General features: G+C 36.1%; 1 protein-coding gene across 1 annotated transcript in view; it reads right to left on the bottom strand.

Moving 5' to 3' along the window:
• Window positions 1–22,723, bottom strand: part of WDR41 (WD repeat domain 41) — a 44,573-nt gene that overhangs the window by 5,364 nt on the left and 16,486 nt on the right. The window contains exons 5-9 of the mRNA XM_041753358.1: window positions 21,964–22,026; window positions 16,613–16,724; window positions 13,821–13,883; window positions 7,800–7,910; window positions 2,643–2,827 (exon numbers count right to left, since the gene is read on the bottom strand). Coding sequence (XP_041609292.1) covers window positions 2,643–2,827; window positions 7,800–7,910; window positions 13,821–13,883; window positions 16,613–16,724; window positions 21,964–22,026 — 534 coding nt within the window. The remainder of the gene's footprint in view (window positions 1–2,642; window positions 2,828–7,799; window positions 7,911–13,820; window positions 13,884–16,612; window positions 16,725–21,963; window positions 22,027–22,723) is intronic.

Below are 22,723 nucleotides of genomic sequence, written 5' to 3'. Positions count from 1 at the left end.
CGCTTGCTCTTGCTGCACACCACACCGCCTAGCTTCTGAAATTATTTTGCACATCACTGCACTTTTGGTAGTACTGACCGGAGAATCCTTCTCTTATATGATAGGTATCCGCAGTGAGGCAGCCCTTTCACACAATCTCTATATTGCCTCCATTTCATACCAAAACAAGTCTTCTCATGCAGCCTCAGAGGCTACAAACCCAACTCAGACCTACAGTACTTGGACCAAAGCGTGCCCCCGAGGCTTATCAGAGCCTAAATCTGGAATGACCCCTTGACCCAATGGATTGGTCCTCTGCATTTAGCAATGTGAACTGAGGACCAGTGCCAGGGACATTAAAAGGCCAACTTGCTAAAATCTAGAGCCCTATGGGTTGTAGTTCAAATGCAAAGAAATCCCCAAAACTAGTTCTACAAAACAAGAAATCTGTGTAGAGCTTAAGTGATTTACCAAAGGTCATAAAGAAAATTATACAAAAATTATATAAAATTATATTAAAAATTATATAAAATTATAATTATATTAAGTTATATTAAAGTCATATATAAGTTATAAAAAGTATATAAAATTATTATATTAAAATTAAATGTTTTATATAAAAATTATATCAAAGTTTTTTTTTAAGATTTTATTTATTTATTAATGAGAGGCAGAGAGAGAGAGAGAGGCAGAGACACAGGCAGAGGGAGAAGCAGGCTCCATGCAGGGAGCCCGCCTGCTTGTCCTCCACCCTCCCATCCATCCACGGTGAGCCAGAAAAACCCCATATACACAGACGCCAAATCTGTTTATCTTTGTACAGAAGCTTTGATGAAGTGTCTTGTATTTAACCCCCTTACTTAAGCTATTTAACCCTAAATGTTAATTTTATAAATTTTGGTTTGACCTGCACAATGATGAGGGAGGTGTAGGCAGCAGCAAGCTCCGGGAGGACGAGCTTGCCCGAGTCGGATTGAGAAGCAGGGCAGGAAATTCTAACTAGATGCTGCTAGCAACGAGTCCTTTGTATTGCTTTACCATTTTTAACTGTTCCATTTGAGATGAACATACATTTTGCTGTTTCAATAAATGTTCAGAAGAGTCCACAAAAAACAAAACAAAACTGGAGAGAGCTAATGAGCTCTTGGGCAGCTATCAATCAACAGAGACACTGTATCAATCACCTATCAGCAGTAATTAATGGCCCCCTGTAGAAAAAACAAACCTCCTATAAAGAAGAAATACTAGGGAAAACTGAATAATGTTTTATTAAGCATTTATAGCAGTTAATAAGCATCAATCAAAATTTCTGAGATTAAAAATACAAAATGAAAAAAAAAACCACTAATTTTTACAAAAAAAAAGTATCAAATGAAAAAAATATATATAATTTTTAGGTCCACAACTCTTAGAAATGTAGTTTCTTTCTTTTCTGAGACCCTACATGTTTATCATATATATTAATTTTTATTCCAAAATAAAGTTTGGACTTAAATAAATCTTTGGGGGCACTTGGGTGGGTTAAATGGCCGACTCGTGATTCCAGCTCAGGTCATGATCTCAGGGTCCTGGGATCAGGCCCACATTGGGCTCCACACTCAGTGCAGAATCTGCTTCAGGATTCTCTATCTCCTCCTCCTCTTCCCCCACCTCCTACTTGCTCTAAATAAATAAATAAATCTTTAAAAAAACCTCTGAGTATATTAGCATTCTACTTTGCTTTTGTTTTTGAAGTAGGAAAGGTGCAAAAAAAAAACAAAAAATGGACCATACTCTCCCCATCCAAAACACTATCACTGAGTCTTTAAAATAAAAATAACAACATGCAGAGCTGCCTAGCTGGCTCAGTTGGAGGAGCATGTGACTCCTGATCTTGGGGTCATGAGTTCAAGTCCCACATGCTGGGTGTAAAGATTACTTAAATAAATAAATGAACTTTAAAAAAACATGCATATGATTACGAAATGTAAATGCTATAGAAAGGCACAAAATAAAATAGAAAAAAAAAGGCTCCCCGCTGTGTAACTCAAAAGTTACAACTCTAAAACATTTCTTGTGATTACATTTAGAGCAGTAAGCCCCCTCTTGCAGACATTTTCTAAGCCTGTGAAGGCAAAAAAAAGAAATGTACAGATCAGATCAGAGCCAAGATTCCATAATCCATTGGTACCAATCTCTCACTGTAAAGAAGATGTAAAGTGCTTCAACAGCATCACACCAAGGCCTAAAGGAATGAATTTAGTAATTCTCACACAATCATCTTGCCTCAGGATGCTATTAGACTAAAAGAAAAACATTCCTAAAATTTTAAATTTCCCTTATCTCCCCAGGAAATGCACAAGCATCTTCAAAAGAATCCTTTCCCAAAGTGTTTCTCAAACCACATTTTAAGCCTTATCCTCAAATCCTTTGGGATTATTTAATCCAACCAAACATTTCAACAGTTTTTAGATCTGTGGACATTTAATCACTTCCTTGCCTCATAGACAGGGGCTAAGATTATAATGCTTTTTTTCATGCAAATTGTGTAATCTTTGAAAAATATCAGAACACTTTAAAGAGCAACCTCAACATGGGAATGTTACCTTTTTACATCCATTAAGAGATTAAGTTTAAAAAATTAGAAACTGGATTCATTTAAAAAAAAGGCAAGTTTTTTTTACCTCTTCATCCCATGTGAAATGATGAATAGAAATGTCATTTGGTTTTTGGCAGAGCTTTATTTCTTGCTGGGTGTCCAGCTGTGGAGATGGGTCCCAGAAGTTGCATTCACAGGCCTGCATGGTCCAGTCTAGGATATCCCAGATGATCATTTCTCCAACATGGGAACCAGTTATGAAACTCAAATCTAGGCAGAGTTCATATTTGTCTCGTTAGTTATTTTATATAGGCTAAAGGTAAAAAAAGGAACGGACTGCCTAGTAGTAAGTACTCTATAAAACATTAATATTTAGAATAGTGAGGTACCTACACAAGCCAAACAGGAACATCAATGTAACAGAACATCAAGACGAGAAAAAGACTCCAGACTACTTAAGTTATTTAGTATGTGGTAACAGCATTTCAATTCAGTGAGGAAAAAAAAAAATGCCTCATAGTGAGTCGAATATTTGGTTAACCGGGGAGTAGAAATAAAAGAACCTTATCTTGGATGAGATACTGTTTAGAAAACTGACCCTTACCCTGTGTCTCTCTTTTCCTGTCACACTACTATCACACAACACCTGTGATACCAGATGTGTGTTGGGTTTTCCTATACCACAAAATTCTGCAACACCCCTGAGTGTCCTACATTTTAACTCATTTTGACACTCTACCCTGGAGGTAGCATCAGATGCCAATGACAAGTCCAGGTTGTTACTTGTGCTTCTAACCAATCAGCTATAAATGAGACGTTCTCACAGCTCCCCCTCAGGTTCAATTAATTTGCAGAGCAGCTCACAGACCTCAGGAAAACAGTTTCCTGTTTACCAGCTTATTATAAAAGGATATGATAAAGGACAGAGATGGAGGAGACCTGTAGGACAAGGTGAGAGGGAAGGGCTGTGGAGCTTCTGTGAATTCTCCAAGTGTGCCACTCCCCCAGCACCTTCACATATTGGGCAATCTGGAAGCTCTCCAAACTCCACACTGTTGGAATTTTATTGAGGCTTTGTCATATAAACATGATCAATTATTACCTCCATTTCCAGCCCCTCTCTGGAAAATGAAGAGTCAAGCTAATAATTCCAAATTTCTCAAAAGACCACGGCTTTGTCTTTCTGGTGACCAACTCCCATCTAGAAGTCCACTAAGAAATAATGGTCTCATTAAAACAAAAAACACTCCTATCACGCAGAAAATTCCAAGAGATCTAGGTAGGAGCTCTCATGTCAGCAAATATTAGACCAAATATTAGAACAAAAGGGGTTCCTTATATTATACTCTTATCACTTAGGAAATTACAAGGGTTTAGGAGCTCTGTGCCAGCAACTGGGAGCAGAGACCAATATATATTTTTTTCTATTATTTTACACATGTCAAAATAAGTTTCAAATACATTAGAACATTAAAAGTGCTTAAAAGGAGGGGCACTTGGGTGGCTTAGTCAGGAAAGCGTGTGACTCCCTTTCCCCTCCTTCCTCTCACTCACATGCATGTTCTCTACTCTCTCTCAAATAAATAAATAAAATCTTTTTTAAAAAGTGCTTAAAGGATTGAAAAAAATAAAGGTAAAAGCTTTTATAAACGTGGAGTGGTAAAAAGCTCTAAAGGCAGCTGGATAGAGAAAGATAATACGAGTAAATATCTCCTTAGCAAAAAACCCACATATTTAAATGACAAAAGGCTGCGAAAAAAATTTGCAACTCAGATGTCAAAATGAATTTACTATACTTGATACACAAGGAGCTCCAAGAAATCACTAAAAATAAGATAAATACTCCCAACAGAGAAAATGGCCAAAAGACCTGAAAAGGTAAAACAAGAACAAATAGGCAGTAATCATGTGAAAAGATGTTCAATTTACTTAATAATCAAAGAAATCTAAAAGCAGTAAGAAACTACTGATTGATATGAAAATTGATAAAGATTAAAAAGTAGGAAAATACCCAATGCTGGCAACAGCATAGGAAATCAGCACACTTCTGTATTACTAATGTCCTAGTACAAACTGGTACAATCCTTTCAAAGTTTGGTAATATGCATCAAAATCTTTCAAAAAATGTAAACCCATTGATCCAATAATTCCACTTCTAAGAATTTATCCTGAGGAAAGTAGATAAAAGATATATGCAACACGATTATTACATATAACATTAAAAATGTGAAGATAATCTAAACATCCAGTTGGGGACTGAATAAATAAGACATCTACAAAATAAAACAATAATGCTATTATTAAAAATTAAGTTGTAAAAGTATGTTTGTATTGGTGTAGAAATATATTCATGACATACTGTTATAAAACCACAAGTCATATATATATATATATATGGATGACCACTGCTTAATTCTGTAGCATGGGACAATTTTAATTTTTACATTCTTCATGTTTCTCAGTATTTTCTCATTTCTCTACTGTGACTACGTATTACTTGTATAATAACAAGTTTTTATAACCTTAAAAGAAAATTAAATTAGTTGGCCAACTAAGAAACCTTTATAAATTACATATTTAATAGAAAATGTATAACTGTGGACAGTAAAAATTATCTTAAAGAAATGCAATTTATTTTAATCCTTATATATTTTAGGTAAGGTAGAACAAAACAATACAATGTGAGTCTAAAAACCCAAGTTCTAATTGTAGCTCTATTACTAGCCACCTGGTCCTCAGAAAATCATTTAACCTTTCTCTATCTTGGATTTCTCATGCATTAAATGAAGATGATTGCAAAAATCCCATAATAAATGTGGAGCCAAAAAAAAAAAAAATGTGGAGCCATTTAAAAAAGACATCAAATGCTATCTTTGGGTCCCTGGGATTACTTTGAGCCCCCAGTATTACTCTATAATAATGGTATTATAACATCCAGTTATTTGTAATTTAGGAATACAAAGATGAGTTAATTATGATTTAATTATTCCACTTATCAAATAACCCTGACAGAAATACCTAATAACTAGATGAACAATCTCTTAGAAATAAAAATTACCAGTATTTATACAGGTAAACATTATTTTGTCTTAGTTCCAAGTCCAATTTCTATAGCTTATTAACAGACTACAGAATTTGCTATGTGATAAAATAAGTTCACTTCTCATCTGTGCAGAGAAACAGGTTTCTAATTTTAATAGGATAGTTAATGGCGGCAGTACTACTCTTTCTGTGACCTTCTTTTCCATCCTAAAAAAAACAGAGAAGTTAAGGAGTGAAGATTCTTGACACTAACTCTACATGTGTCATCATAACAGTTAACTTAACCTGAGACAAAGCAATTGCCTGCTCTGACTTAATCCTCCCAACTGTGATTCATCTATGTGTTAGAAGCAAAGTATTTGTGCCCAGTTGGAATTTTTCACTTAAAACAAAATACGGACATTCAGTTAAGTCAGTGTAATTTATCACTGTGTAATATATATTCCCAAGCAGATCACTCAAAATGTTTTGCACAAAACAACCTCAACAATATATGGATAGATTTTCATCCTACGTACTTAAAGTTACTTAATATGAAATCTTATTGTTGTACGTCTACCCCTCCCTCACAAGTACTAATAATTTATGGTTGCCATACCATGCTGTCAAAGCAAAAAAAGGAATAAAACGAAGAAGCACCAGAGCCTTTTGCTAGAAGACACGAACAAGGTTATCTTGTATGTCTGTGTTAGAAAACCTTCTGCTCAGGCGTTCAGATCTCTTTGGCAAACCTGTGACTCATTATCCACGTTTGTGGGAATTCTGTCCTAGGGTTGCCAGGGGCCACCTCAATGAAAATGCACTTCCCTGTGAAGTACAGACCCAGTATCTAGCCACATCTTCCAATGGTAATTGTGGGGAAAGACACAGGTGGAGAATGCAACTGGGAACTGTACATCATCATCAGTCTAGGATCACTGAACTCTTCAATATAGCAAACAGGCCTCTGTACAAAATAAGACTGTCACAATACCATTTCCAAATTCTAACAGATTCTGTCCATATATGATTCCTCAAAATGCTTCTGGGTTATTTATTATTTGTAAGGTAAATTTACAGTCAGGAGTTGAGAAAGTAAAAATACTAGGGGTTTCCTATAATTCTTATTACCGATTTTTTTGCTTTAGATTTTCATTTTTCTTCCCTTAAGAAGTGGCAAAGAAATAAGTGAAGAACGCCTTCTTGGTTAAACTGTTACAAGCTTCGTTGCATATCACACAGCAAAAGAAGGGCCACAAACTTAAGGCCTCTTGAGTAACATCTCATCACCTTCATTAAGGAACCATGCTGGATCAATGGTACCAATGCTTCATCACTAAAACAGAACTAGGCATGACAATGTTGTGCTTTTCTTAGCAGCTCCAGGGCCTTGGAGTTAGGACTCTGTGTCAGAGGGTCTCTCAAATAAGAACTTGTCTTAAAAAAAAAAAAAAAAGGAACTTGCCTTTTGTGGTGCCATTCATGGCTACAGAAAACAGGAGCCCCCAGAGAACAATAAAAGGGTGCTCCCAACATGTTAACTTCTATCACCACAGACAATCTGATCTTTAGAAAGACTTGCAGGTGGTTGTGTAAGAAGATGGCTATCAGGAAAGAGCATTCTGGAGCTGGAAAGGACATTCTCATACATGTATCTGAAAATGTGACTCAATGGCATAAAAATGGAGACTACATTTGTACTCGTTCCTTTTGCTTCATGGTTATACAAAATATTGTTCCAGAAGAGCTAACCCAGGTTCAGGCCAGGGATTGCAATCCAGTCTTCCCACTATATCATATTCAGTGCATCCTCACAATTCTCTTACAGTCTCCTCCAGACTTAAACTTCAGCCACCCAAGACTCCTAGCCAGACTATTTGCCAAAAATGCTGAAATACCACTAAGCATTAATATTTATAGCCTATGATGGTCATTCCACAGCTACCACACGGCATGTGAGATAAGCATGTTCCCTCCATCATCTCTTTTCTCTGCCCTACTCTATTTTTCTTATGACTACATCTTAGACCTACCAACCTACAAAACTTTATCAGTCCCACTGGCTTAAATCTCACACTATGCTGATCCCTCCTAGCATAAAGCTTTATTTTAAGGATGGTAATTACAGAATCCTAAAACAAAAAAAGACTAAAGTTCAGAATAGGTTTTGTTAACAAGTACAAAATTTTATAGAATATAGACATGCAAACAATAAGCTTACCATTGACATTAACCAATGAGAGAATATTATCCTGATGATCAAGGAGGCGCTTAATTTCAAGAATATCCCATTCTAGTGATTCTTCTGTGGGTGCTACCAGCTGGAAAATTACTAAATGAAAATACAGATATAATTTTATTAAAATGGTCAAAGAAGACAATTCTATTTCTGCTAAAAAAGCTAACATTTCATTAAGTGAGAAAGATCTAAAATATTGAAAAACTCATTTCCAGAGAAAGCCTTATTCAGACTACTTTAGAGTATTTCTTTCAAATGCTTGGGATGTTTAAGATGATCTACTAAAATCCTGAGTATATAACTATTCCTTTATTAAAACTCTCCTAAACCCACAAGTGCCCATCCTGTCTAGGGCTTCAGTACAAATCTGGCTATCCTGCCTCCCTCTTTCCTTGGCCAGTGACTGGTCCACATCCTAGAATAATCTCCATCACCAGCTTTCTCTACCCATGTTCTCAGGTCAGTAAGCACTGCTACAAAATAAGCTACAAACATCAATTCAGTGAAGACTTCAGCAGCTATTATTTTTTTTAGGCATAAACTATTGGATTATAAATTCTCTGAGAACACACCTCGTAGTTTTTGTGTGTCACAGATGTTCAGTGTATTCCTTCAATATACTTTTGATTATAACAGATGTTCACTGTATTGCTTTACTCATTATCTGACTGTAATAAACAGTGTTATTTAAACTTGTACAAATCCTAACTTTAATCAATACAGAAAACCCAAAAATCAAATCAACAGGAGTGATTCTATCAATATTTACTAAACATCAATTATGTTCCAGCAACTTAGACATCAAATGTGAATAAGGCCAGGCACTGCCCTAAAACACAGTCTAGAGTGGGAGTGAGACTTATAAATAACCTTATAATCAATGTATTAAGTGCTATAGATAAGCCACTGTACCAAGTACTATGGGTGCTCACAGATTAGGATGACTAATGTCTGAGAAGTGGGAAGGTCTCAGAACCCATACCCTTTCCAGGTGGTGGATAATTACTAAGGTCTCTTTTCTTTCTCACATTCCTCTCTGGAAAACTGGTCATATCACATTTCTTTCTGTCTCTGGACAATATTTTGCCAACTGACACACCTCTAGCCAAGCTACATCATTCTGACAGCCATTCACGTTCAAACTGTGGCTGTCAAAAGAAGGTTTTTCAGTAAATACAAAGGGAACCCCTCCTGATACCTATCAAGGTTGTGTAAAAAATTCTACTTATAGTTGGAATACTACTAATGATCTTGAGATTGGGATTGTGGAATAACAGGCAATGTACTATTTAATCAAACTAACAGAAATAATAACTTGGAATAGTGATGAGGAATGGAAACCTACCCAGTAGATTTCTACAAACTACTAAGGGCTAAAGATAATGTGAAACTGTTCAGTGAATTCAGAAATATGGCCCCTATAGACAAGTATTCAGAGGGTCACCTATGTAATAACTTCAAGGAAAGGAAACAAATATAAATTAGATCCGAAGACAAAGAGAAGCAATAGTCAATTCTAAAACAGAGTTAAGCGGGGCGCCTAGGTGGCTCCGTTGGTTGGGTGTCTGCCTTTGGCTCAGGTCACAATCCTGGAGTCCCAGGATTGAGCTCCACATTGGGCTCTCTGCTCAGCGAGGAATCTGCTTCTCCTTCCGCCCCTCACTGCACTTGTGTACACTCTCACTCTCTCAAATAAAATCTTTTAAGAACAAACAAATAAGTAATAAAAAAGGGTTAAGAAGAAAGAGCTTGGTCTTCTAAATCAAGATGAAATCTCAGAGCTGATAGCCTTGCTTAGCTAGCAAAACCTCAAAGTCACTGAAACACACAAGTGCACTCAGAAATTTTATCTCCTGTTGAGGGGTGCTGTATCTCAGTTGGTTAAGTGCCCAGCTCTTGGTTTTGGCTCAGGTTCTGATCTCAGGGTCCTGACTTCAAGCCCCAAGTTAGGCTCTGAACTCAGTGTGGAGTCTGTTTGAATCTCTCCCTCTCCCTTCCCATTTACCCCTCCCTCCACTCATGTGCACATGCAATAAATAAAATCTTAAAAAAGAAAAAAGAAATTGTATTTCCTGTTGAAAGGAGCCGGCCCTCACACAGAAAAAGAAAAATTGGTATGGAACATTTAAAACCAAGAACATGGGCACAAATGGGTCTTGGAAATAGAAAAGGTACTTTCTTCCAGAGAATGAGATTTATTTTTTTAATTTTATTTTTCACTTATGTATTTAGTTTTAAGCAGGCTCCATACCCAGAGTAGAGCCCAATGCAGGACTTGAACTCATGACCCTGAGATCAAGACCTTAATTGAGATCAAGAGTTGGAGGCTTAACCAATTGAGTCACCCAGGCACCCCTGGAATTTATTTTTATGTAAGGAAAAATGGCACTGTATTTTTTTTTAAAGATTTTATTTATTTATTCATAGAGACACAGAGAGAGAATGAGAGGCAGAGACACAGGCAGAGGGAGAAGCAGGCTCCATGCAGAGAGCCTGACGTGGGACTTGATCCAGGGTCTCCAGGATCACGCCCTGGGCTGCAGGCGGCGCCAAACTGCTGCACCACCGGGGCTGCCCATGGCACTGTATTTTATGATAAAACTAACAAAATGCAGAACCTCATTTTTAAGATTACCTATTCTTTAAAATTTATTTTCTGAATAAAATCAACTTTAATTTCTTCCCTTTTTTAAGATGATATTCTAACTTCTGTTGAGGTATTAGTGTTGTTTCTACCACATGTCAATGAACTGACTCAATTACTCATCCATTCAATAAAAATCTCTCATCTGTTTGATGAATAAAAAGATGAATAAAAAGCTCTAGCTGTCAAGAAGCTCACATTCTGAAGGGGAAGAGTGAGGAGAGAACAAAAAAATAAACAAAAGTATTTTTTTTTAATATTTAAGTAATCTCTACACCCAACATGGGGCCTACACTTACAACCCCAAGATCAAGAGTCATACACTCTTCTGACGGAGCCAGCCAAGCAGCTGCCTAAAGTCTTTTTTTAAAAGTAATAAGTGAAGAGCACCTCAGTTGGTTAAGCATCCAACTCTTGATTTCAGCTCAGGTCATAATCTCAAGGCTGTGAGACTGAACGCTGACCCCCAAGTCAAGCTACGTACTCGGGTGTGGAGCCTGCTTAAGATTCTTTCTCTCCTTCTCCCTCTGCCCCTCCCCACTCTCTCTAAATAAACAAACAAGCAAACAAATAAATAAAGTCATAAGTAAAATGACATATGTGCGATTATGAGAATACAGAGAAAAAACTTTTGAGAGCAGAGATTATTGGGTAAGGAAGCCTTTATCCTCAAAAAAAGCCATATTGAAGCTTAAAGATTAAGTAGGGATTAGCAACATTAAAGAGGGCAGTGAGTACGAGGAAAAGACCTGATACAAAGAGATAGGAGAAGTGAAGGCACAGAGGTGAGAACACATCAGAGGAGAGAATCCTGGGCAATTCAGTGTTGACAGACATGGGATACAGAACTCAAAGGAGATAGGAAAAAGAAAATGAAGGACTGGATTTGACATGTTAAAAAGTCTAGACTTTATCTTACTGGTCTTACATGGGTCCTCTAGGGCAAAGCTCTCATTCATCTAGGGCAAAAATGAGAAAAAATAAGGTCACATCGGTTTTGTATAAAGTTAAATATATTCTTTTTTTTTTTTTTTTATTTATGATAGTCACAGAGAGAGAGAGAGAGAGGCAGAGACACAGGCGGAGGGAGAAGCAGGCTCCATGCACCAGGAGCCTGATATGGGATTCGATCCCGGGTCTCCAGGATCGCGCCCTGGGCCAAAGGCAGGCGCCAAACCGCTGCGCCACCCAGGGATCCCCTAAAGTTAAATATATTCAATTTAAACTCTTCTTCTTTGCTGAGACCATGTTCTTCATACGTTTTTGTTAAAAAGTAATTTTAAGGGATCCCTGGGTGGCGCAGCGGTTTGGCGCCTGCCTTTGGCCCAGGGCGCGATCCTGGAGACCCGGGATCGAATCCCATATCAGGCTCCCGGTGCATGGAGCCTGCTTCTCCCTCTGCCTGTGTCTCTGCCTCTCTCTCTCTCTCTCTCTCTCTGTGTGCCTATCATAAATAAATAAAAATTAAAAAAAAAAAAGTAATTTTAAAAAACAAGGGTGCTAAATGACAGTTTTTTGTTTTTAATGTTTTTACTAAGTAAAATACAAATCTGGCAACTCAGGGCACCTGGGTGGCTCAGTGGTTGAGCATTTGCCTTTAGCTCAGGGTGTGAACCTGGAGTCCTGGGGTCAAATCCCACGTTAGGCTCCCTGCATGGAGCCTGCTTCTCCCTCTGTCTTTGTTTCTGCCTTTGTCTCTATGTCTCTCATGAGTAAATAAATAAAATCTTAAAAAAAAAAAAACCTGGCAATTCTATGTCATCTCCAAGAAGTAAAACTTTTGTACTAGTGAGAAATTTGAGAGTGTAGAAATGACCATTATAGGCAATAGAAGCCACTGAAGGTTTTAAGCAGAAGGATAGCTTGCCTTTTAGATCATCTCTGGCACCTCCTGGAAAATGTATCTGAGAAGCCCTAAACTGGAGGAGGAGAAGGCACTGGAGAAGGACTAGAGTGGAGGAGAGGAAAGAAGCTAAGTTAGGAGACTAGCACAACATAATAGGCAAGAGGGGAGATGAGAGTCTGAATAAACCAAGAGCGGTGAGATGGAAAGAAGACGATCAAAACACTTAGAGAAGCAGTCCTCAAAGTATGGCCCCCAGCCAGCAACCTCCTGCAATACCAAAATATGTGTTTGAAATGCAGAAGCTCAGGCCCCACCCAAGACCTACCGAATTAAAAACTCTACGTATGCCCCAGTAATTTCTGTTTTTAGCAAGCACTCGAGGTCATTTAAATGCACAGTAAAACCTGAGAACCACTACCTAATCAGCATAACTCAAAGTGATTGGCTGGCTACGAGAGGAGAAAGGCAGGGAAGAGCAAGGGAGGTTTCTAGCATGATAAAAAATGTGGGAAAATGACATTTCTACAAGGAAGAGAAAAAAAACTAAACACAGAATTATAGTGTCTTTTGATACTATTCTATGACAAAAAGGATAAGCACAGGGTCCAGTAAATTACTTCTCTGACATGATTAACATGGGAAGGTCAGCTGAAAATTTTGGCTGCAAGGCAATGGAGCCTGCAAACAGCACTTAATAAATGGTAAACAATTAGCTCATGTTGTACTAGCATTTGCACATCTCAGGTCTGGTCTGTGGAAAAAGCATAAGCAACATCAAATGCCCTCTGGGATACATTAGAAAAATTCTTCAAGAAAAAAGCAACCTTTAAGAAACATGCTTACTCTATCATATCTGGGCACCCAAATTCCATTCAAAAGGCAGTGGGAACAAAAGGCTTTATTTTTACTATGGGCTCCCTGGCAGTAAAAGATCCAAGAGTCAACAGTTAAGTGGCCTTCAAACAGCATGTTTATAAATCAATTAGTACATTTAAAAAATTCCTTTTGCTACTCCCTCCCTCTGCTCTGAAGGCCCCCTACTACTCAGAAGGAAAAGGTATAAACTTCTCCCAAGACAATAGGCCCCAATCTGGTTTCCTGAGGCAAAACTCCATAGTCGCTGCCTTAGTGAATTCCTACAAAGACTGTCCTCCAACCATCCAACTCAAGTTTTTAGTTTCCAGAATGCTGACAGTTGCTTTATATGGTTAAAATGTCTGCTAAGTGTATGACTATGGATAAGCGACAGAAAAGACTGTGGAATGTAAATAGCCTTCTCTGGCGTCAGACATATGGGGTTACCCTGCCCCCACTTGGCTATGTTAGATGAAGCACAAAAACTGACCTAATGTCTTCTTGAAAATGTCTCAGTCTCCACATCACCTCAACCATCACAGGAGACCAACACTGGGGCAGGGGCAGATGTCCCTTAAATTAAAAGCTTATCTTTCCAAAATGTGTGTACTTTTAAGTTTTTTAAAAAAGGAATAAAAGAAAAGTGAGTCTTACTCACTCAGTTCCTTGCCAACTGCTGCCACAACACAGTTCTTAGGTATTTCGATCAAAGCACTGATCCCTTAAAAAATATATAAAGCAAAGATCAAATTATTTTCTTTGAGGATTACATACAAAATAAAAACATTCTCAGATTTATATCAGTGTTCCCATAAGAGGGGTGGTAACAATAAAGCACACACGTTTTGCTACACCACACTTCTTGCTCTCCGACATATGGAAAATGATTCTGTGAAAAGTATGTGAGACCTAAAGAAGACACTGATTTACTAAGGGCAAGATATGCTCTTTGAACACAATTATGGTCAACTTTTTTAACAGGAATCCCTTATGAAAACCACCATTATCATTCACAACATGGCTAGCTTAAATAAGATGTAAAGTTGGCATTTTCCTCAATGTAAATTCATAAAGCCTGAGCAGGCACTCTGGCAATAAATGAGTTAAGTCACAACAGTCAACAGCTAACAACATGGCCTTCAAATAGTATGTTTATAATCAATTAGTACATTCACAAAATTCCTGTATTACTGGAAGAGTTATCTTTTTACAGCTGAATCATGAAATGACTCCAGGGTAACCATAACTTTTGTAAAACATGTTACCATTATTACTCTGTCAGCAAGAATTAAAGAACTGATACATTAGATTCAGAACCATAAACAAGTTGGTAAAAAAAACTTTTTAATAAGTTATTTTTCCATTATGAAACATATATAGTACATATATACACACACATAAATATATATGTAATTTATAACATACACAAAATTGGAAAATATTCTACTCATTTGCTTTATCTTCCCACCCAACAAAAAACTAGCCCTCTTGTGATGTGGGTAGTATTTCTAACCTAAATCTCTTCTCCATGTAGGGCTGTTTTGACAGGATGCTTTGTATTTTTCCAAGTTGGAGGAGGAGGAGGCATAGTGTAAGAGAAAGGGGGAAGGAACGCTGATACAAGATAAAGAAATAGAGACAGAGAGCAGGGAAAGGGTAGCAAGAGGAGAATTCTAGGTGCAGAAAACAGCTTGTCAAAACAATGTCACAGGAATAAAAGGTACAGCACAAGGAATATAGTCAAAGGTACTGTAATAACATTGTATGGTGACAAACGATAGCTATACTTGGGGTAAGTGTACTACAACATATAATTGTTGAATCACTATGTTATACACCTGAAACTAATGTAACATTCTGCGCCAACTATACTTGAATAAAAAAAGGTTTATCGAATAATGAAAACACTAGAAACAGCAATCTAGAAGTAGCAATTTAATACACAAATCAGAGAACATATTGCTGGAAAAGGGAAGATATCCTGTTGTAAGCCAAGGTTTTTTCCGTTGCATTGTACTAGGATTATCTTTGCTTATTTCCAAACACAGAATAACTGTCCCCAGAAGCCCTCCTAGCTTAAAATCAAGCAAGGCTTATAAAAGGAGCTTCATGAGCCAAAGGTCTAAGACCACAGCTAATTCAAAGGCATTCTGTAATTTGGAAAACTCAAATCACAAAAAGCTAAACAATGGTAGACTATGATCTTCTCAAAGCTTTCTATAAGATTTTCTCAAAGGTTTCTACTATCTCTTGAGACACTGATAAATAGGGCAATACTGTGATTACTTAACATCACTCAAAGATAACTTACAAAAGAATGGGAGATTGAATGGGTGGTTATTTCTATTAACATATAAAACATTCTTGTTATCCCTGATTTCAGTATTTCATAACATAGTTATAATAATCATGGAATAAAATTCACGGGTAACCATAGGTCAGTGTAAGAAACACAAAGGAAAATATACATGTAAATAAACAGATAAAACTCATGATAATAGGAAATATGAAAATACAATTCAGATACCACCAAGATTACTAATGATCAAGCATTCATTTGAGAGATAAAATTGTAAATCCTAGAAAGGTAATGGATTTAGTTTTGCTAAGACATCATGGGTTAGTCTTCTGACATTTTCCAATATCTATGTGGAGATAAGTTAGTTCCAAGTATGAACTGTAAACTTGGTTCACAGGGCTCCTGCTACCTTTAAGACATCAGTACGCTTAATTATGTTCTTGCTATGATATCCATGGGTTTATCTGATTACTTTTAAAAACAAACACAGATAACAGTGTATCACATGACATCAAGCTTATTACTCAACTCTACTCATTTACACTTAAATATTTTTACTCTGAATAGTTTTTAGTTTTATTTTTTAAGGTCCTTGCTATCAGAAGGCAAAACTGATTTTCTTCTGTTAAAAGCAAAAATATCAACCAAATTCTAAGAAAACAGAATTTTATTAGTAAGTTTGCACAATGCATAAACTTTATAGCAAAACCAATTGTAAAATGAAGTCATCCTCTGGAATCTAATAAAAGTCCAATATCCTCACAGATGAAGAAAATGCTATTAGAAAATCAGAAAGGTTTAATTCCACATGTCAGTGTGCTCATCAAACTCAGTTTAGGAGTTTAGGAACAGACCCCAAGAGCATAAATGAAAAGGTTTTTCTTAACCACTTTTGCAAAATTCTGTTAGAAGAGAAGCAAAAGCCAAAAAAGGGGGGGCAGGGGAGCCTTCTCCCTCTAATTTGGGATGGAAATATACTTTATACAACCATAAACCTAAACTGGAGAAATATGGTTACAAGATATATTTAGAATTGAAAAGAAAATCCCCTATATTAACCTCTGTATTCATGGAACGTCTCTTTGAAGATTCATTATATCTTTTAAAGCCTATCAATCACAGTTCATAATTACCTTGATTTGTTTTCTTACCTGTATCAGAAAGGTGACTGGTCTTACACAGGAGATCTAATTTTCGGTTCCACACACATAGGTCATTTCCACCAGAAAGCCAAACATCTCGTCTCTGAAGAACAATTAAACACTGCAAAATTCATGTGAAATGTCTATCAGTTTAGAATCTCAAGAATTCATTGGTGGTTTTCAAATACGTCTGCAAGTTCTCTGCTATCATTCTCTTAAGAGGTGAAGCTTAAGTCTCCCACCCTTGAATGCGGGCTCTCCAATGTACCAACTTCTAGCACATAAAATGTGGCAGAAGGGATGATGGTGTGTGACATACAAGACTAAATCATAAAAGACATAGTAGCTTCCTCCTAGCTCTCTCTTGGATCACTCACTCTAGGGCAAACACATACAAGCAGCCATATGGGGAAAGATGCATATGCAAGAAAGTGAGACCTCTGGACAACAGCCAGCACTAACTTACCAAGCATGTGAGCCCCCTAGGAACCTCCAACCCCAGGCAAGCCTTCAGGTGACAGCAATTTCATAATACACACTGAGCCAAAACCACTCAGCTAAGCTGCTCTTTATTCCTGACCATAAATACTGTAATATTTATTATTTTAAGCAACTAAGTTTGAGGTAATTTGATACTCAGTAATAATCTATAATCTAAATAGGCTTAAATAAACTTTCTTTAAAAATAAAGATGACTTTGGTTTTTATGTGATTTTCAAATTAGTATCATCTAATCCTTAACTTAGGAAAATGAGTCCTTTACATTTAACAGTATTTTAAAGTCCACACCTTAAAGTGTACTCTTCCCATCCATGACTCTGAGTGAGCACAAGGATAAGAGTGACAGAGAAAAACAAAAAAGAAAAGGAAAATGTTCTGGTAGTCTTGTCTAAGCAGAGGGTGGGGTTGCTTTTAAAGGTGCTGGAATAGGGGCACCTGGTTGGTTCAGTCAGTTAAATGTCTGCCTTTGGCTCAGGTCATGATTTCAGGGTCCTGGGATAGAGCCCCACACGGGGCTCCCTGCTCAATGCGGAGTCTGCTTCTCCCTCTATCTCTTCCCCCCTACTTGTTCTCGCTCTCTCTCAAATAAATAAGTAAAATTTTAAAAATTTATGGCTGCTGGAATAAAGAGGGTTGAAAATAATCAATGTAATTTGTATTTCAAGAGTTCCTACCCTGCCTAATTTCTGAATGTTTAATATATCAATAGTTTGCTCCTATCTTTTGCCAAATAATATTCCACTGTATGCATACAGTGCATTTGTCCATTCTCAGTTGGAGGACATTTAGATTATTTTTGTATATGTACAGTGCTGCCATGAATACTCACATCAAGTTTATATGTGGACATATATTTTCATTTCTCTTGACAATGAAATAGGAATACCTAGGAGTGAGATTGTTAGGCCAAATGGTAACTCTGTTTATCATTCTTTTTTTTTTTTTTTAATTTTATTTATTTATGATAGTCATACAGAGAGAAAGAGAGAGAGGCAGAGACACAGGCAGAGGGAGAAGCAGGCTCCATGCGCCGGGAGCCTGATGTGGGATTCGATCCCGGGTCTCCAGGATCGCGCCCTGGGCCAAAGGCAGGCGCCAAACCGCTGCGCCACCCAGGGATCCCTCTGTTTATCATTCTGATGAACAAACAACTTTCAGGGTGGCTCTACCATTTCACAATTCCACCAGAAACATATAAAAGTTCCAATGTCTCCTTATCAACACTTATTACCTGTCTTAGATATTAGCCATCTAGTGTATGTGAAATAGTACTGCATTATGGTTTTGACTTGCATTTCTCTAATACCTAAGATGTTGAACTTCTTTTCACATGCTTATTGATTAACCACCTGTATTCTTTGGAGAAATGTCTTTCACATAGTCTATTTTAAATTGGGTTGTCTGTCTTTTTTTGTTGTTAAGTTTTAAGAGTACTTTCTATATTCGGGATACAAGTTCCTTATCAGATATATGATTTGCAAACATCTTCTCCCATTCTGCGGGTTGTCTTTTCACATTCTTGATAGTGTTCTTTGAAGTATAAATACTTTTTGTTTTGAGGAAATCCACTTGATCACTTTGTTACTGTATTTTTGGTATTATCCAAGATCCCTAACCCAAGATTGCAAATATTTTTTCCCATATTTCTCCTAAAAGTCTTACAGTTTCAGCTCTTATGTTATGATCTTTGATCAATTTGGAATTAATTTTTATATATGGCATAAGGTAGGGATCCAATTTCATATTTTCTATGTGGGTATCTGGTTGATCCCGCATCATTTGCTAAAGAGACTGTTCTTGCTCTTTTTGAAAAGTCTTGGCATCCTTGTTGAAAATCAAGTGATCAAATATGTGAGGTTTTATTTCTGGACACTCAATTATATTTCACTGATCTGTATGTCATCCTTATCCAGTACCACAGTGTCTTGAATACTACAGCTTTGCAGTAAATTTTGAAATTGGGAGCTCTGAATCTTATAACTTTGTTTTTTATTTTCAAAATTGTTAAAAATAAATAAGCAAACAAACAAAAACAAAATTGTTTTAGCTATTCTGGGGTCCCATGCACTTCTACATCAATTTTAGGATCAGCTTGCCAATTTCGGGAGGGGGTGGGGGGGACGCCTGAACAGAGATTGTGTCCAATCTGCAGATCATTTTGGGTAGTCCTGCAATCTTAATATTAAATCTGAGCCATGAATATGGAATGACTTAACCATTTCCTTAGATTTTCTTTAGTTTATTTCAAAAATTGTTTTATACTTATTGATGTAAAACTCTCATTTCTTCTTTAAGTTTACTCCTATGTATTTTATTCTTTTGGATACTACTATAAATTCATTTCATTTTCTTAGTTTTTCTTAATTTTCTTTTTTTTTTCTTAATTTTATTTTTGGATGTTCACTGCTAGTGGATAGGAATACAATTAATATTGTACATTGATTTCATATACTGAAGCCTTGCTAAATTTATTAGTTCTAATAGTTTGGTTATGAATTTAAGATTTAGTATACAGATCATGTCACTTGTAAATACAGTTTTATTTCTTCCTTTCCTTTATTTTATTAAGATTTTACTTATTTATTCATGAGGCAGACACACACACACACACACACACACACACACACACACACACAAAGGCAGAGACACAGGCAGAGGGAGAAGCAGGCTCCCTGTGGGGAGCCTGACGTGGGACTCGATCCCGGGACCCCAGGATCACACCTTGGGCTGAAGGCAGTGCTAAATCACTGAGCCACCCGGGGTTGCCCTATTTCTTCCTTTCCAATATGGATGCCTCTTATATATTTTTTATTGCCCATAATACTGAACAGTGCCATCCTTGTCTTGTTCCTGATCTCAGGGGAAAAAGTATTCAGTTTTTCACCATGAATAGGATGTTAACTCTGGGATTTTCACAAATGTCTTCTCTTAGGCTGAGGAAATGCTCATCTATTCTTAGTTTGTTGACTACTTTTACCATGAGAGGGTGCTGAAGTCCATAAAATGCTTCCTCTGCATCTACTTGGATGATAATATGTTTTCTGTACTTTATTCTTACTATGTATATTAGTTATTGACTTTTCAGATGTTGAACTGGGATAAGTCTATTTGATCATGGTGTATAAACCATGTTGTTGATTTGATTTGTTAAGGATAACATACTTCTTTTGTCACTTAACATCTTTAAAAAATTTTTCAAACTCCTTATGAATTTTCTCCTTACTTTTTTTTAGCATATGTAACTAATGCAATTTAACTATTTTCCTGTAAGACATTTAGGATACTGCCAATCATCTGCTTATAAAATACATCTGTAATATACATTTCTGTTCATAAATCTCTGCTAAGTTTTTTTTTATTATTATTTGCTCTAAAGACTTTTCTGTAAGTAAAATTCTGGGTTAATTCATGTAGTTATTTAAAAAGTTTCATTAATAATGTCAAAATGCCTTCTAGGAATATCATCAATTTATATTCTCAACTGCAATAAAAATGCCAACTTCATCATTTCCTTGCTAACACAAACCCTTATAAAAACTTCACTAGCTCAAAAAATAAATAATATTTCTTATATTTCTTAGGGATCTGAATTTGATAAATTACCTGTTCAGTAAGATATTGGACCACCGAAATAAAGTGAGTGAAACGCTATTTTTAACAATGTGTTATATGAAACATGATCACAGGAGAAGTAGATACAACCATCTAACTGACTAACATTACAGTAAAACCTCTTTAAAAAGTACTTTCAGCATACTGGAATAAGTTACTTCTTAACGATCAGTTCCCGTAACAGTTCACTAAAGGAATTTGTCCAAAATACATCCAACTACTTCTCCTGTTCCTATTCCCTATTCCTTCAATTCAGGTATTTTCATTTGAAACCTAATAATCTCTGTCAAATAGCAATACTACTTTTCAAGGAACTTAAAGAAGCATCTTCTCAAATAAAACACAGAAATTTTCATCAAATCAATACTTTAGTAACTTCATCAAAGATAGTCCATTGTTAAATTGGATACAAGCATTTCTGGTCACTTTCTTCCCTGGAGACTCTACTAAACTGATAATTAGAATAGCACGGTAGTACAAGATGGCTACCACAGATGCTGCCTTTTAGGGAAAAAAAATTCAAATACATCAATTACTGGCATACAGCAAGTCTTTTTACATTTAAAGAAAAAAAGGAGTGTTAGCTCCAATACAGAGACAAGTTATCTTTAAGATAAACAAGGAAACAACACATAAGACTCTTTCCCCAAACTTGCTGACATTATTGAAAAGCAGTGGCACTTTCTAAGAACATCTATGACGATTTCTACTGTAGGAATCAAAGTAACCAGGTCCTCTCCACGCTTGTTTCTTCAACATGGGGCAGAGTTCCTATCATGTAATAAGCCCCAATTAATATTTGTTTGTAAGATAAATGTTAATAGTAGCTGCCAATTAGCCACATAACGTTTCTTTGAAAGTAATTGATATGTCTCATCTTTATGACCTTATAAAAAGCAGAGATTGAGGGCCAAATAAATCCACGTTTTTTAGTTCAAAGTACAAAGAAAACAGATTAGCTACTGCTGTAGTCATTCAGCAACATCTCTTCCTAAAAGTAAACATCCTAGGTGCTATCCTTTTCCTTATGTTGTTATATATTTACCCCTTGATCTAATTTCAAATTCAAACATTCTAGCATTTAATATATAAGTTCTCAACAATCCAGTCTTAGAAGAATCGAATAACTGTAGGTATACATGGAAGAAATAATTTTAAAACCAACGAAAGTAATTCATCTAACTTATTAAACATTTTTTTCAGAGACAAAAATATTATTACCATAAAATAACAGCTTAAAATTTTACCTTTACAGTAGACTGGAAGCATGATACTTTCCGAAGTTGTCTGCCAGTATCACAATCCCATAACTAAACTTTTGTTAAGAAATAATTTCTAAACAGAACATTAAAATCTAAATTAGGAGATAACTTTTCTAATAATTAAATTGCAAATGTTACAAACTCAAGTAGAAAAATCTTTAAAGCATAAAATATTTAGCATTTATACTATTACTAAAGTTAAATCATATAGTGAGTCATCCACAGCATGGCAGGCATACAATGTAAAATAAGTTTGAAGCAAATTTTACTATCAAACTATCAGAAAACATCAACAGGATGGTCTGAATCCTGAATATTTATAGGTATTAAATAGTGCAAGTGTTTAATTTTTAAGCCTTATTCTCCAAAATAGTCTACCATAATCTAATAAACATTCAACATAAAGTATTTATACTAAAAACTATCGACTCCATTAATTCTTATTGAAAGCTCCTTCAACATGCATGGCATGATTTACTACTGCTATACTAATGCAAAGAAGCCAGTTACAGTGTACTTACTGGTATTTAAAATAATTAGAGGACCTCCATTAAGAGTCCAAGGTTAGCACAACTTAAGGAGTGTAACAATTTTCAAATTTTCACCCCATTTCCTATGGTAATATATATTTTACATCATGTCTGAGCACACATTTACATAGATGCAACATATATATATACACATTCACACATATGTATATGGGTAGACTCTTTATCACTTAAAAGTTTATCTTCAACATTTAATT

The sequence above is a fragment of the Vulpes lagopus genome, chromosome 4, assembly GCF_018345385.1.
Source record: "Vulpes lagopus strain Blue_001 chromosome 4, ASM1834538v1, whole genome shotgun sequence".
NCBI lineage: Eukaryota > Metazoa > Chordata > Mammalia > Carnivora > Canidae > Vulpes > Vulpes lagopus.
This window is presented reverse-complemented; position numbering and strand designations above follow the sequence as displayed.